Consider the following 18,532-nt stretch of genomic DNA (forward strand, 5'->3'; position numbering starts at 1 on the left):
CTGCAGACATTCAGGCAATGCATGTACCCAAATACATGACACTGAGAAGAAAGCCAATGCAGAATCAGTGAGCACCATTCCATCACAAGAAAAAACATGTTTTAGAATTGTAGAAACTCCCAGACAATTAACTTATAGAAAGTTTTATATAAACTGGTGGCTAGGTAGAAAGAAATGACCCAAAGCAGTGCTCCCATTTATAAGAATACGGGGAAAAACCTTTTTACATATCCCTTTTGGAAGCACATTATCAACACAAGCATAATGCCCAGTTAACCCACAATTGTACAACTGCAGTATATGCTGCCTGTTGTTCAATTAAAGGTGATAAACTGTGCTGGAATCAGAAAGCCATTGTATACACGGAGCCAGAAGGAAGAAGGATAAAATTCCTTAAGAAGTGGAGCATCTATATTGCACAGAACAAGAGTTACATGAAGTAACTTTTGAACCTCTGCAGACAATTTTCAGGTAAAGACAACTAGAAGGGTACAATCTCAACCATCAAATTTAGTTGTGTGATATAGACCACAACATAAGAGAAATTTAATTCAGAAAGGCTACATTCATGCAGTCCCACAAAGTACAGCAGTACCGTACAAATACTTCACACATTTTCCAGAAAGGACAAAAACTGCCAAAAAGCACACTATGACACAGGCAGAAAGCAAAAATAATTACGGTCATCAGCAATGTTTTTGGTCACACAAGAGAGAAATGTGCTACTGAATCAACATGCACACTCTGAAAAAAAGTAATGCATTGCCATTCTGCATTACAAAGATTTGAACTGATTATTTTTTTTTTTTGTAACATGTTTTTAAACAGTTTAACAATATAAACCAAAATCAATTAAATAAAGACCCTGTCTTGACATTTTATTGCAAGTTCTAAATTGATACCAAAAATTGTAAAATACATGTACAATTTTAAAACATTAAGGCAACTCTACCATCCCTTCCACCTGAACCAGTGGAAGTCAGATCCAATAGCATATCGTGTGTTTTAATACTGAATGATAGCGACATTCACCTACAGCATGTACTTCGAGCTCTGAATAACGCATGAAAATGTTTTTCCGCTTCCTGTAAAGAGATAAGGAGACTGGGGAAGGAACGTCACAAGTAGCTGGGCAATTTAATTTTAACTATGATCCTTTCTCTTTTAAGTTCTCCAGACAGCTTTTTTTTAACGTGTACCTGCTCTAAATTTAATGCGAGGAAGTTTCTCCAGAAAAACATGATTGAAAAAGGGGAGGATCCAGTCACGTAGAATACTATAATTTGAATGTTTTATATAAAAATCTTCTTAAGATTGTCAGTAAGAATTAGATTTACAATAATTCTTACCAAGACAATGCATAACTTTATATAAAGACAAAGGGTTTTTTAAAGATGAGTGCATAAAGTTAATGCATCAGTTTAAAGTATGAGTTTCATTTAAGTATTATATCTGTAATGAATGGCTTATTGATAATAGATCTCTTTCAAACTGCTTAAGAAAAGGGCAGTGCCAGTTAATAAAGCTTTTAAATGTTTTTTAAGGGCTCTTTACTCTTCTAAAGATACCCAAATTTACTTAGAGGTCTGTAACAGAATGACAAATCTAGTACGGAAAACCACACTTCAAACAGTTAAAATCAATGACAAGTTAAATCAAATTGCTTAATAATAATCATTACACAATACCACAAATAAATATATATCAGTAATCTAAAAATAAATAACATTTTAGATGAATATCAGAAAACTCAGTCTGACAGAACCAACTTACACAGAACACCACATTAATCAAAATTAGCTAATGTATTTCATTCTTACATATGGCATACTATTTTGTGTCTTACATTTGAATTATTCAGTTATGAGTACTGTCTTTAAAATATTCTAGGCAAGGAATCTAAGAAAATAAATATATGAGACAGGGAAACCAGCTGGACAGCCAGGGAATAAAATAAAATAATTTAAGTCATAACTTCAACATTATGATTTAGTCAACTAAAAAGATACATTTAGATTAGGCTCTTTGTTTTGCTTGTTACTGCTGTGGTTGCTTTAATAAGCAGCAAAAATTCCACCTCTTGCTAGGTAAACAGATCTATCAGCCTCGATCTGGAGTATCCAAATTCTGCCCTACAAACACCGTGATGTTATTAGGACAAAAATCTGATGTTAACCAGGAAAAAAAACAAAACAAAAGTGTGGAGTGGTGAGGTGGAAGGGGAGGTTAAAGACAGAAGAAGAAAGAAATCTAGTACTGATGAGAACAATTGTGAGTTTAGCAATTCCTCATTCCTGTTGTCACAAAAGAAATCCGAAGAATTTCTAGTCTAGATTTATGTAGGGTTCTGTGGAAGAACACTGCCAATCACTGCTATACTGTACTAAAAATAATCAATGCTTTTTGTTGATTGGTTTGAATAAAGACTGTCTTTTCATTATTGTCACATCTTTAACACATGGGTTTTCTTTTCACTTACTGTATCTTTCAAAAATACCTTCATAATAACTGGAATTGCAATTACATAGCAAAGGATACAATGAACATAGTAGGATACCATGTTTACCAAGAACAGAAAGATCCTGTTTCCATAGAATTGTCCAAGTGTGTTATATCAAAATCAGAAGTGCTTCCTCTCCAATAATTAATTTTTGTTTCTCCATGCAAGAAACGAACGCTTAAGACATAAAAACCCAAACTGCAATGATAAATTTGAAGTGTTCCAGCTGTTACTTAGTTTGCAGTTCAGCTGAATGATCTATTAAGCAACTGTTCATAGCAGGCCTGTAATTTTCAGTGTAATTCAAATGGAAAGTATACATCTCTTTAAATGATGACTATATTAACCAGATTCTTTGCAAGTACATGCGTATTAATTACATACCACTTATTTTCAACATCATAAATGACAATGACAAACTTTATCTAATGTTACATTTATCCCAATCTTCTAGAATTTTGTGGGAACCTGAGGTATTATAAATAATCTTATTCTCCATAGACTTAAGAGTTTATTTTTATCTTTTCATTTAATTCCTTCTTTCAGTTAATTTCTACCAGGCTACCAACAGTGGACATCAAGATATTTCGGCAGTCCCAAACTAACAGTGTTGGATCTCTGTTAGCCAGCAACATAGCTCACAAGGATTAGACAAACTTTATTGCCATTGGTTAGGGAATCACTTCCATTAGGTTCTATCTCAGCACCACTTTTCAGAAATACTCAAAGAAAACAACTCATAAATGTAAATGAAGTGAACTCCCCAGAAAAACAACTAACTCACAGGGTGGTATTTCATTCTTTTATTGGTTCTGGAGTTCTTAGGACAAATGTTAAAGGGAAATACGGACATTTGGAAAGCTGAGAAAAAAAGACACATTTTGATCAGATTTGCAAGAGAAAAAAAAAAAAAAATCAACAATTGAACATTCCCACTACAACTAATATTTTTATATTGCTAGACAGAGAAAATTCAAAAATCCACTACTTCTACCATTACTTTCCAAGATTATCCACGCCATTCTAGCTGCCTTTCAAACACAGAAATAATGAATTGATGAAAAAGCCCAGAACCTAACAATAAACTACCATAACAGGGGGAATAGGAGAGGCAAAACATGGTGAACTTAAATGTCTAGGTGGTAAATTGTGCATCTTGTGCTATACAATATCAGTTTTTACTCTTATTTCTTGTTTCTCTACTATTATTGCTTCTTGTGCTGTTTAACAAAATCACAAGGAAGCAATATAACTGATTAAATAATTTCTCTACTGAAAGTAGGCTCAATTTTTTTATTTTTCTAGACAACCATCCAAACTTACTAAAATATCTGTCTTCCAGTTGATATTATTTTCCTTTGGGTTAGTTTTTATATCTGATTATTTATTAGTATATAGAGAACACAGCAATGCAATTCTTGAACTCAGAATCACATTCAGGAGCTGCATCTTTTTGTAACTGTCATGTTCAGATCTTGGTGGGAGTCTTTTGCAAGACTTTTAAGCACATTCTGATTTTAATGGGGTTAGACATTCTACATTTCTAATGGTTCATATTTTGCATGGTTTCTTTCTGTTCTGGCTACCTTGGCTGATCTCACTTTTATCCTTTCTTAGTGAATTATTGGGCTGCTTCTCAAGGTCATGTTGATGTCATCATGAATACCTTCCAAGAACTCGCCACAATTACTCTACTGTCCTCCAAGTACAATCATACTTGTACTACAAATAAATATAATTACATGTCTGAAGAATAATTTCAGATGTCAATCATAAAGTCAAGTTTTTCACAAATGCACAGCCAAACCATTAACATCCATTTCGGCATTTAGTAGTTTGAAGAGCAGATCTGGTAAAATGTTATGCAAGATAAAATAAGTTGAATACCAACTTTGGAACTTGTTTAATTCCTTAAATACAGTATTCCAATACAATAAACACATATATTCTAGATAATGATATCCAGATTAAAATTATCTTGATTTTAATAATCACAGCTTTAAGGCCTATATAACCGTAACTGAGACCAAAACATTCCAGCTCGGATGTTAGAAAATAACCAGACATCTGTTTATAGGAAATTAACTATATTTCAAGGTTCTTGATACATTAAATATTATAGAATAATCAAAACTGAAGAAAGAAAAAAATCAAAATAGCTCATGATCTATTGGAAAAAGAAGCTCAAAACATAGAATCAGCTTTATTTGCTGTTGGCTCAGTCTCTGTGTTCATGAATAAAATGCTATAAATAAAGCACCAAGCAGCTAAAACCAGCTGTGGCCAAAATACTAAATCCAACCAAGGGCAGGAGCAGAAATGGATGAAAAAGGGGAAAGGATTGTGAAAAAAAAATAAAATATTTGCCACTTTTGTTTTTTAAACGGGAAGATCTAACAGAGCAGAACAAGTAAGGTTAAAACAAAATGAAAACAACCACATATCTTCCAAGTAATAAAAATGAACAAAAGTAATAAAAAGAATTCTTCCAAACTTGAAAGAGTACTCCAGCAACCAAATACTAGTATTAAAATATCAGCTTAACAGAAAATCAATAAACTCTTACAATCCACTTAAGAGTCAATTCAATACCGCTAAATTATTTTCTACCCATTCATTGCACTAGATTATTGTGGTGAATAGAATGAAGAAAGAAGCTGCTATCTGGAAGAAAATTCATTACTTTACCATTAGCACTTCATGTTCTACTATATACAATTTATACCTTTGTTAACCTAGCTGAAACTAGAAAGCAATGAAGCAGAGATAGTGAGGAAAAGGGTAATCTGTTTAAACTATTTCTGAGGGGTGGATGGTGGCAGAACCTTGCTGAAACACCCTAAAGAATACCTCAGGTCACCAGAACGGTGGAATGATTATCACTTACATTATTGTAATGCTACAGAAATCATAGATGTTGCCAAGTTGGACACTGTATAAATAAAAAAACCCCACAACTCCCCTGGAAATATTATTTCACTAGATCAATAACATAGTTTCCTGTCTGGATTCTGGCACTCTTGTATCAGTATGAATGCATCTACATGGTGATGAGCAACTCTGCTGAAGCACTGCTGGTGAGGCCAGTAGAGCTCCTACGCAGATTTGAATAAAGGGCACCAGTGTTTGGTTTTTTTTACTTGACAATCCTCACCTAACTAATGCAGGAAAAGTGCCTTCAGAACTGAGGACACACACAAAACTCTGTTTCAAAACTCATAGCACATGAGAACTTGGATCAGTATTTTTCACAACAACAAGAGTTTGTTCATTCTCCCAAAACAGGTATTGGTGTAGGACAACAACAGCAGTATAGCTTTGTATAGGTAACACTAGAGCTCACAAAAGGCCTTCAGAAGAGCGTGCTGCACCCAGCTTACTGCTTTCAGGGCCCTTTGGTTTGCTGTAACGGGGAGGAAGAGTTAAAATGCCAGAAAGTCAAATCAAGGGGTAACACTAGGAAAATTAGAAGTTTCAATGTTCAATGACTGAGAAAACTGAATGACCAGTTTGTCTTGCTGATACAGACTGAAAGCCAGAGATCTGATAAAAGGGTGGGATTTTAGTAATAGTTTCTGCAACTAAGTTGCATTATATCCCATTTCATGTGCATGTACATCCCAGTTCATGATGCATATTTTGTTATACACTGTGCATAGACAATTTAAAACCATTTCCGCACAGCCTATTAATTACCTTATACTTGACTGACAGCATATTCAAAAACCTTAAGTAAAACACGATCAGGAAAGTGAAACTGCACATGAAAGCAAAATGGAAAAGGAACAGCAGTACAAGACAAATGTATACATCAAAGTAGAGATGCAGCCAAAATGAAATATAAATAAATAAATAAAATGTTAATTCTAACTGAAAAATAACTGTAAAAAAATAGTTTAAGAATCCCTCTTAAACTAGAAGAGGAACAGAAAATATCCAATTTAGAAGCGGCATTTTCAGAAAAAACACATTGAAGAAAGCATAGAGGATAAAGACAATTATTTATAAATGTATTTACATTTATGATCTAAATGAGATATTTGTCTCTTTTCCCTAATAAATGTGACCAAAATAGTAGTGACATAAACAAATAACTTCATAGACAGAGATGGTGATGTACTTGAGCAAAGCAAATCACTGGAATAAAATAGCATGTATATAACTGTTCCCATACCTCCTCAAGCTCCAGAAACTTAAGAATGTCTCTGAATTGACAATAAATTTGCAGACAAACACAATGAAGTATTAGCACAAGTTCCTGGTTGTGAAGGGGATAAAAGTTGCATGTGTCTTTGTCCTGGTTTCAGCTGGGATAGTGTTAATTTTAGTAGCTGGTGCAGTGCTGTGGTTTGGATTTGAAGAAAGAGCAATGCTGATGGCATGCTGATGGTTTCGGTTGTTGCTGGGTGATGTTTATACTCAGTCAAGGACTTTTCAGTTTCTCAGGCCCTGCCAGCGAGAGGGCTGGGGGGGCACGGGAAACTGGAGGGGACACGGCCAGGACAGCTTCCCTGAACTAGTCAGAGGGATATTCATTACCATATGACACCATGCTGAGTATATCAACTGTGGGAAGAGGAAGGAAGGGGGCACACCCAGGGTTATGGAGTTACCGTTCTGCCTGATGGAGCCCTGCTTCCCTGGGGATGGCCGAACACCTGCCTGCCCATGGGCAGCAGTGAATTAATCCCTTGTTTTGTTTTGCTTGTGTGTGTGGCTTTTGCTCTACCTATTAAACTGTTTTTATCTCAGCCCATGAGTTTTGTCACATTTACTCTTCTGATTCTCTCCCCATCCCACTGTGGACGGAGTGAGCAAGCGGCTGTGTGGGGCTGGGTTGCCAGTCGGGGTTAAACCATGACAGTCTTTTAAACAGGCATGTTTAGTTGACCAATGAACCTTACTTCAAGAACAGAACTTTGTAATTTACAATTATAATAATGCACAATAATACATCATGTGATGGAATAATATAAAAAAAAATCCTCTAAGATACTCAGTCTTCAAAAATAACACAAAATAGAAGATAAAGGACAGGAAGTCAAGAGGACGAGGATGTAACATATTAGAACTTTCAAACTGTGATCAAAGTCTTACAAAGAAAACACTTGAGAAAGCTGACAAGTATGAGAGAAATGGGTAATTTCCTCTACCTGTATTTCCTATACTTAGATTTTAAGATGGCAACAAGTTCCTCAAGATTCCAGTTGAAAAATACTGTAATGTGGTAGATAGCAAACTGAGGTACTGTCCAGATACATAATCGTTGAAATTAGTCAGGAATAAAGGCAGATAAGACTGGATATATATTAGAAGAACTGATGAAGCAGGACTTAAGAAAAAACATCAAATGGCAGAAATTAAGCATAGATCATTTGAACTTGTTACATCATTTTGTAATTTGAGTAGGAACTCTTGAGATGATTGCACACAACCCAGTCAATACGTTTCACTAATATTTAGCAACATAAGACAGAGAATAATAAAGAATTCTGCAAATACTACTGTGCTGTTATATGGTTCAATATATATCTGTTACATGTACATCTGGAACACCATGTGCTGTTCTGTTTCATTATCTGACAAAAGATGCAGCAGTAACAGCAGTAACATAGATTTATATGATATGAATCATCTTTGAAAATATGACCTGAATGTAAATAAAAAGTAAGGAAGAATTTTGAATAACATTTAGAATGAAGATATAACAAAACCCAAGGATTAATATGAAAAATGGAAAGACAGTAATTCAATTTTTCTCTTCCAAATGAAAAAACAAAGCAAAATCCCAAAGAAAGCCACCAAACTGCCTTCTGTATGTTATTCTCAGATATGCAGGTGGATTCACTGAGCAAAAAACCCAGAATGTTAATCAATTTCCACAGTAAATATGTAGTCAGAGATTGTATACTTTGGAATACATTTGGTTTGTCCAGTTTCTGATATATCGGCTGCATGTGAAAACATTAGCAAGCTGTGGTTAATTTATACAAATGAAAACAAAAGGAGAAAGGAAATGATGCAAAACTATATACCTAGTCACGCTGATTTTACATCTGCTGTTAAAGATTGGCTCTCTTCTTTTGCACTGATAAGGAAATTTTGTCTAAAAAAAGTATGTGAAACTTCTCATGGATAAGATTCCAGGAAAATATGTAATTTCAATTTAAGATGGTAAAAGATTTCAAAGTTTTTATACAGGACGTGAAGGATATTATTTATTTTTTTTTACATAAACATATATGAAAGTGAGCTCATGTACCAAATATTATCTTCTAGAGGTGCGAATTGAAAATACAAGCCAGAACATGCCCCTCATTCATTTTGTCATGCACTTTTGGAGGTACAAAATCCCCCAAAGGAAGACTTCATTATACAAGAATGTAGAGCTAAACATGCAACAAAATTGTGAGCACAGATCAACTGCCTTCAGCATATTTAAAGCAAAAGGTGTACTTCAGCTAAAACTCATAGAGCACTCAAGGTTCAAAGTGTGTTATGATAAAAAAGGTAATGGAGTACGGTTGAATACATCTGAAAACGTATAGTTAGAAAAATACAAGTTTTATAGAGTAACACTCAAGCACTACAGAAAAGAAATCCTAGTGTATTCAGAAAAGTTTGGCACTGAAAGGAAAATTACAATCCTCCTATATGAAGCAGAACATTTCTCTATCTCTTCCACCAAACTTAGCGCTGCATTTTTTTCAAGTGGATATAAATCATTTAGGACAGTGATGCTTCAGGCTCAATACTAATGCAAACAGCTTGCATGGTAAGGGTCTGCATCTCCAGCAGGTCATTCAAAAAACTAGAACATGTTGAGTAAACAGCATTACTTGCAGTTCAGAGGGTTTTTTTTCAGTTTTAAATCTAATATACAGCTAAATATTAGGAGAAACTTAGGCAACAAATGATCTTTCTGTGATATTTTCATTTTAACGATGCTAACAAATGCAAACAAAGAAGTTTACAATCAATATGTTTGGGATTTTTGTTTTACTTACGTATCTTTGTGATCCATCATATTCACACCTCTCAATTTTTCCCAAGCTGCCATCTGAAAAGTAAAGTTTCTCTGCCCTATGATCAATGGTAAGTCCATTTGGTGTCAGAATATCTGTACTAATGATAACCTGTGCATTTTTGCCTGAGAGGGTAGATCTCATGATGCTTGGGAGCTGCTCATTCCAGTTAGTCCAAAACATCAAGCTGTATTAAAATCAAAATAGCAGAAAAACCCATAAGATACATTTTATAATTTAATTCTCTATGAAATGAACAACAGAGAAAACATATGCCTTCACAGACAATTATGAATGGCGTCTATATGTAAGTGTGATAATCAGTGGTAAATAAGAGAATGTAATAGCAAATATCCTATAAATTATAGCAGTTTCCTAGTTCATTAACTTGTATACAAGTAAATATTTTTTTCTTTTCACAGCTGTGATCAAGTCCGGTCATGTCTCTATACTAATATACCATTACAGAAAGATATAAGCTGTGTAACCAAATACACATTAGCAGAATTAAGTTTATATTAGTAATTTCTAACAGTGAAATTAATCTGCAGCTTTTCCCATATCAGAACTGTGATACAGAGCAAAGGACTGGTATGCAGAAGGTTGATAATGAGGAATCAAGTGATCTTAACATGCTCTACAGGAGGCTCAATCAGCTCCTTGCTGCTGCTAAATAATGGTGGAAAAAATGTTATGGAATGAGCTGTGGATGCAATTTATACATTGATCATAACCCGCCCATCCTCTCATTGCAATCTCCACAACTATTTAGTTGGTTTGTTTATGATACCAGGATAAATCATATTTTACAATATAGCATAAACTGTTAACTTGCATAAAATGTATGTGAAACCACACGTGGAAATAACCTCGACTGCCCATGCAATGTTTTATGTTCAGCTACCACCAGTTAAAAACAGAACTTAAGACAGAAAGGCAGCCTAGCCTACCCAAAGGAGAGTTAAGAGAAGCAGAAAAAGCAGGTTGCCTTTCTTCCAGAATTAAGAAAGAAGATGAAAGTAAATCGAATTTGTAAGACATTTATAAGCAAGAGGCTGAAGTAGAAATATAAACCTCCTATTATCTTACTCAGAAACACAGTCTTCTGAGCGGGGCAGGAAGGGAACTAAACGAAAACCTTTTTCCCCAGGATGTTGTCTAGAAGCACCATAGATGTACATCTCTTGTTATATAATATTATACAACACTTATTTTTGTGATAAACACATGGGCCTATCAATTTGCCACACATGAAAGTCAGATTGCTCTTTGTAAATCCTTATATTAATTTTGTATTTATTTAAGCAGTGAGAATGAGTGGCAAAAGAAATCAATAAAATAATCACTCTTGATAATTTGCATTTAGCTCACTTTTCTAAAAATCAGGTCAAACTTTTAACATTCCATAAAAATGTAATGATTATTTGATCTGCAACATAGCCCATATAAAATGTTGTATCTTAATTTTGCAATTGCTTTAAAAAATGGATACCAACATTTGTCTCCTAAATGAAGAAATCTACTTAACTTCCATAGGGTTCAAGAGTATTAGTTGATGGTGAAATAAAGAAATGTTGCCGTGTCCTTGATGTTAGGCAAAAACTCAAATCTGGTAAAGAAAGATGTAATACATACTTCTGACATTCGTCTAGAGCTAACACATGTGGATGATCATCTTCAGACATTGTTATTACTGCTTCTCGGTTGAAAGCTCCTCGACGCCTCTGGTCAACAGTGTGCCTTGTGATCGAAGATGTGGTTGAACTGGTCCAATAGAGAGTGTCCCAAGCTCTATGATAAGCAAGGCCCTCCACTGATCCAACATCTGGAAGACATTGTTACAGACAGAGCTAATAAAACTCCTGCTAACAAGACATTTTGGTTTTCTTTTTCCTTGAAGTTGATCCTGCAGAATCACTAAGTTTAGCCATTTCAGCCTATTGACTCTGTCAAATTTTTTACCATTTCACCTGTTTGTTTTTTAATTGGACTCAAACTCTTATTACTTCTTCATAAATTTAAATTAAAAAAAAAAACAAAAAAGAGAGCAAAATCACTATTAATATCCCTGTACTATATTTGCACTACAGTGTACTCACATAATAACATTACAAATCATAAGCATCTATTCAAGACAGCAATAATTCAGTCACAACTTCAAATATCACTTAAGCCAAGTCTTGGGCATGTTTTCACCAATTACTTGTATCATTTAGCATTATCTTTCGATGTATTTTCTAACACAGATAGACATTAATAGGGATCAAAGTGTCTTGTTATTAACTGTATAGGCCTTTTTTAAACCTCTGAAAAATACTGAAAAGACCAACTCTGAAGGTCTCAGCACTAACACATAATTTTAATGAGCCACAATACCACACTCATTCATTCTACATAAAAAACTGTGAGCTGGAAACCAAAGCAAATATTAATAAGCAGCTAAAACATATATTTAACATCCAGAAAAGATAAATTGTATCTGATTCCAATATATAAAAGTGACAGACTGTGAGAAATAGGAGTAATTATTTCCTACCATTATTTTTAAATTACTACAGAAATGTAAGTTGATTACTTCACTTATTATTTTGTTCAAAAAAAAAAAAAAAATAGCCAGAAGTTTCACACAGCTTATTAATGAGCTACAGAAGCTGAAAATCTAGAAATTTAATAAGGATTACATTACACTGGTTGTTACAATTTACATTTGGCTTGCTGGAAGATGTAATCTTTACCATGCAATTCATATACACAGAACGGAAAGTCCCCAAAAAGTTTGGTCACACTGAAAGTGCTAACATTTAATCAAAACTAAGACATAAATAAATCAAACCTATGAGGCGAGTAATTATAAATTTTTTCTAGTTCTCTTTCTGAAGCGTTTGGACATCTATCTATATTTGTAGAAAAGTCTCAGTGACTTGTCTTAAAGAAGAAAGAATAGAAAAAATAAATTAGATGACACTCCTTAAAGGGAGGTGAATATATGTAAAAAGGGATTTCCTAGTTATGAAGGAGATTTAATGATAAAAGATACCTAACTCACAAGTAACTCAAAAAAGTGACTGAGGTTAACGTTAAAAATGGCATTGAGGGCAACTTGAAAATTACAAAACAATCTTCTGAGCACTGCAAAGATGACCCTTTTGATAGGAATTCTGGTTTTCAAAAAGAGGAATGGGTTACATGTGTTCTTTCTTTGAATGTAATATTTAGTTGCTTTATTAATTTATTTTGAATTTTAAGCATCAAAAACATCTATAGCAAAGATATAGTGAAGGCTTTATTTCTTGTTTCTGAAATCACCAACTGAAGTCAAAGACAATCAGTTCTTTCAAACATAGTGACAGAGATGTGCAAACTACTTCTGAAGTATTTTAAAACTATTTAGAATAGGCCTGAATGCAGTCTTATTATCAGCTACGGTTTAATGTAGTTTCTGGGTATGTCTGTCTATCCTATGAACTAAAAAAGTCAGTTGCTTCATTCTTGGGTCTTGCAACCCTGAGCACACACAACACGTGCATGTTACTTCATACCAGGGCAACCTTCTGGAACAAAATAACTAATTTCTTCTGAGTTGTAACCCGTGTATTATTCTGGCAAAAAACCTGCTCTTTCTGAAAAAACAAAACAAATCAAAACCAAACCAAAAAAACCCACCAACCAACCAAATCCAAATCTCTTTTGGGAGTATAAACAAGACCACATCAGGTTTTGTTCCCACAGAGAGCTCCACACCACTGAAATCTCCGCATCTCACACACAATTTAACTTTCTCAAACCATGCTTCAGGACATGCAAAAAAATATCCTTGATATCATAAAATCAAAATCCTGCTCTTAGGACTGACATAGGGCCAGCACATAACTGTCAGCAGCGTAAGCCAGAAGAAAACCTAAATATAATAGTAATTTCTCAGCGCCAGAGAAGCACAACACAGGATCCAAAGGGAACCTGGCCTGCCCACATCGTCCCAGAAGCAGCAGGCCAAGCACTGCGCGCAGCAGGCCAAGCACTGCACACATCAGGCACACTGAGCGCTGTGCTCCCTGGCTTGGCCCAGAACTCCGTACTGTTTAGATACGGCCTCTGATACAATTCTTGGTCACTTCTTGCAAATCCTCCACTAGCCATGAATTTTAAAGAAAACTTAGTAAGTCTGATGAATGTGAAAATGAAGAGTCAGGAATACAATTTTAACTTGATCTACTAATTTGCATTGAAATTATAAACTGAATCCCAATTAACCACTGCTTACAATTCTCTAAACTAAAACCAATACTTTTAGATATAATCTGGACAATGCTTTTAGATATATGGTTTAACTCTTAGGTTTCCCTGTGTGGAGTCAGGAGTTGGTCTTGATGATCCAACAACTCAGGTTCCTTCCAACTCAGGACATTCTGTGATTCTATTAACAAATGACAGAAGATGTATTGAAGTTTTCTGACAAATTCTGAACTTTGTTATGAACAAATCAGAGCATTTTACTGCATTATTTTACCTTTCATATCTGTAAATGTTGAGCATTTCTTCATCTTTGTTATGGAAGTTTTTAGAAAAATAAAATCAAGTCTTCACCTTGTGGTTAAAGACACAGCCCTTAGGAAGAAAGGATTTAACTAAGATTTGTTGCAAATCACGCTCTTCATTTGAAAGACGACTATCGGGGGTGGGGGGAATCATTATTCCCCTTGTGCAACCTCTTGAATTTCTATGAAATTTAGCTTTGTTTCTTGTCTGCATCTGTCAAGGAATTTGAAAATGAATTGTTTATACAACATAGCATAAAACTCCTCTGCAGAAGAGAAAAATAATGATATTGTTCCTGCTGTGATGAATGCAACTAGAATGGTGAAAGTAGTCTTCAAATACAACATTTATATAAAATGCAGGTTTATTTGCAATTTCTATACTTTAGACAAGAATTCCATTCTACAGGTATAAGAAACTATAGTTTCACATTCTTAAACTGGACCAACACATTACACTGCAACTTCATAGTAAGGTCTGTAAATGGTCATAGGAGGTTAATTCAAGATTGCTGTTTATAAAATGGTAATTTCTAAATTTTTAGAAAACAGTGTCATGGAAGGTTATGCTGTATATGGAGACAAGCAAACATTTAGTATACAGACAAAAAATGCATCTTCCTCTTGTTTTAAAAAAAATACCTAAAATGTGCAGTTCTGAAAAAAACCTTATATATATACATTTGTTCCGAGTGGAGCAGAACTAAAACAGGAGCAATAAATAAACCATATTATTTGAAAGAGAACAGCAGCAATAACTTTAAAAGAAAATTAGGAAGCTAAGATTTTAATAAAAAACCAACAAGAAATCTCTGTATTAATAGGGATTTCAATGATTAAGACTGTGACTGAAAGGAAAAAAATAAAAATCAGACAATAACTGAGCAACAGAATCAGGCTGTAAAAGCTGCCTGAAATGAAATAGCTGATATCCAATTAAGAAAATGTTTTATCACAAATAAAACTTCAGGAACTGCTTGATTTATATATGCTTTTTAAGGAAGAAGATAGAATTAGATGATCACATCTTTCAGCAAATTAAACCTGAAACTATCAAAACATTCAGGTGACAAGCCTGCGTATGATAATGGTTTCATAAACACCACAAACACAAAAATTCAGAGCAAAAAAATATGCTCTTCTTTAAAAATTAAAATCATAGGAATTCATTTGCCTTTATGTAAGACAAGGAAGAACACAAACTAATTAAATATAAAACTATCTGCTGCAAACATACTAAATGCATTTGCATAGCTCCACCAAAAGTATAAATTCTGAAGATTTATATTAAGCACTCTCTTTTATTTGCCAATAAAACTACAGTTTTATCATGTTCCTTACTTATCAAATTCAGAATCCCACCAACACAGAAGAAAAGAATTTAATGCTTTTAGAAATCTGTATGTAATGTGGTTTTAAAGTCAACAGCATAAGACTTGGAGAGTAGGTGCTAAAGTGACCCAAGATTTAGATAAATTCTTACAATACAAAATACAAGAAACTTGGTTCTTATTAGAGTGCAGTACAAGATGGATGAAGTACCAGCAGTACACTCACTAATCAGGCAAACCTTCAGTTGAATAAGTTATCAGTGCTAAGATAATATTTTTTTTGGTTTACATTGTTTCTAGGTTAAAATAAACATTTTAAGAGGTTAGTGAAGAATCCCAAAACTCCTATAAATTTTTTATGGATGACAATACATGCCAACTGAGGGCAGAAATGGTCCTAGAAATGGTCCCCTAACCACTTTCAAGGCAGTTCTTTAAAACAAAAACCTTCTAGCAACTTCATATTGCCAAAGACAGGCCACTGGAGAAGATTCCAAAACAAATGCATTCTAGTATTATATCATTATTAGTTTGCATTTATATTGTTTTATATTTACTTATTTTACACTTCCTTTAAAAGTAATCTAGAGCCCTGGGTGGTTTTCATTTTGTTTTGGGGTTTTGTTTTGTCCTGCTTTTTGTAAAAAAGTTAATTTATCATTAGATACTCAGTTACTTTAAAACACATCAGAAATATGTACTATGTACTCATCCTATCTGGTGCTATGTTTTGGGAATTCAGTCCCCAAATCCATTGATGGGATAAAAATTAGCAATTTGTTTACTCTCAGCTTCATATTTTCACAGCATCATATAATATTCTGAATTAGTAAAGCATAAAGAAACTGGAAATGAAAAGAAACACATTTGTTTCACTGACATATTGAATTAAAACACTGATGGCATTAGATGCCTATGGCACTGATTAAATTTATTCTAGCCATGAAGCAACAGTTTATGATTTTCACATGAATAGCATACTTAAATGAAAGGAACATTAATACAATATGATATTAATATACAAATACTCACATTATTCACCTGCCACTGACATTCTGAATTAAATCAGTAATGGGGTGTATAACTGATTAAATATCTACACAAGAGAATGCAACAGCTTATGATTTACAAAGGCAATGGTAGAGTGATCACACCATTACGTTGCCAAAAGCTATCTATCACTTTTACTGAACTTAACGAAGATGGATTGCATCCCACAGATGAGATGCAGCCTATAAATATTGTCATGCTGATCTTCATCTGACTTTCCCAGGGAACAGACAAGCAACAAATCAGTAACTGAAGAACTCAGAATAAGCTCCCTCATTATTGCAAACAGAAAATAAAAATACTAAATGACATAAATTATCCAATAGTTGTTGCCTCTGACTTTTGGTAATGTATGTACTATTTCTCAGGTTCCTACCTTCTAGTTCTAAAATTCTCTAAGAAGTTTACAGACTAAACTTTTCCAGATGCACCAGTTCAATTACCTTTTTCCTTTAATCTCCTATTTTTATCAACTACTTTTCTTTAGCAAAGCTGTAAAGCAAGAACAACTGTCAACATCATAATTTTTTTAATACTAAAAAGCCATCAAAGTAATAAAATTGAGCATAAACAGCACTTTGATATCAGAACTTTGGAGAAGGCTTTAATGTTCAGTACTTAACATTAAACACCTGCTTGATCTTTATTCATTCTCTGAATTGGCTTTCACAATTTACCTTTCAGAACACAGCCTGTCAACTGTTACACCAGACTGGCCACGGGAGATGACACTGCTTTCTGTCAACCTGTCTGTGTACGGCTAGGGTGACAGGTAACAGGTGGCCACATTTCATCTGAGGTGAAAAGAATGCCTCACAAGAAAAAAAGCACCTGAAGTAAGAGGTTTATGTTCACATATTTGACTGCACAATTAGAACTTTCTTCACCCTTCTAGTTTGCTCTTCGAGTACCATAAAGCAGGAGGCCTTTTGCTAACCAAAAATTCTAAGAAAATATTAAGTAGTAATAAAAAGAGAAAGCAAGATCAGTTCCATTTGTCCCAAAAGTAGAAGGTGATTTAGTTTCTTAATTGCTTCTGTCAGCCACATGTAAAACAAGGCCATTGTATCTTCTATCATAACAGAGATTTTAAATATCATATATGACACAAACAACTCTGAACTGTAATAACCAACTATTTCATTATCCTATTTAGCCTAAGAATATTATTTTGTTTCAGAACATACATAAAGTTTGCTAGAATTATACCATAAATCAGCAAACATTGGTACCATTTTTTTGTATCACCAAAATATATAACCATGCTACACACTATTACATATTAAAAATTATTAAATGCTGTAAGATACTATAAACAAAAGTTTTGGGTTGCTCAAAGCAACAACTAGCTGAAGTTCAAGCCACTATAAACATCTCCACGGATATTAACCTTATTACTCCTTCAACCTTATTGCAGCAGCCAGAGTTGGAAAGAATTAGCATTTGTTGAGAACTATCTAAAGAAAAAAATATATATTATTTTTGAATCCAGAAAAAAAGACCCTTTGTTTTTGTAGAACGTGTATACTAAAATCTCACATCTAACAAAATGTTTGGTGTCTTCCTAATGACAATTAAAATTTGAGTCTACATGCAAATAAAAATGAACACACAAATACTGGGTAACTGCTCAAGAAACACTTCACACACATCCCGAAAAAAACCCCAAACAAACTAGCAGGTAAATATCTTTGTGGATTTATAACATTGCTTTAGTTTATCGAGTGAAGACATGTACTTATGTAATTAGTGAGTGTATCTGTGAAATAAGTACAGTGTGAAAGACAGGCAGATGCCTAAGTAGTAGGATATTCATAATCCGTCAGCGAACTTACAGGGGTCTATACAAAATACCTGTTAAAAGTATCCCAAGTAGGAAATATCAAAATTTAGCATGAAATATACCATGAACCTAACCTGAAGTTGATGACATCATTAGACTTTTATGAACCAGCCAACCAACTGAATAGTATAGAACAGATGGATGATATTTCTGTGCAATGAAATTAGAAGCACTAACGAAGTGCATTAGATATTGATTCAATGTTCCTGTGGCACATCATTGGTAAAGCCCCGTTGGGAGCTAGACAA

General features: G+C 34.0%; 1 protein-coding gene across 1 annotated transcript in view; it reads right to left on the reverse strand.

Annotated features, from left to right (window-relative positions):
• The window catches only part of LRP1B (LDL receptor related protein 1B), a 471,012-nt gene that overhangs the window by 151,290 nt on the left and 301,190 nt on the right, over window positions 1–18,532 (reverse strand). Inside the window, exons 40-41 of the mRNA XM_027793849.2 lie at window positions 11,161–11,350; window positions 9,508–9,712 (exon numbers count right to left, since the gene is read on the reverse strand). Of these exons, the coding sequence (XP_027649650.2) occupies window positions 9,508–9,712; window positions 11,161–11,350 (395 nt within the window). The remainder of the gene's footprint in view (window positions 1–9,507; window positions 9,713–11,160; window positions 11,351–18,532) is intronic.

The sequence above is a fragment of the Falco peregrinus genome, chromosome 8, assembly GCF_023634155.1.
Source record: "Falco peregrinus isolate bFalPer1 chromosome 8, bFalPer1.pri, whole genome shotgun sequence".
In the NCBI taxonomy this organism is placed as follows: Eukaryota; Metazoa; Chordata; class Aves; order Falconiformes; family Falconidae; genus Falco; species Falco peregrinus.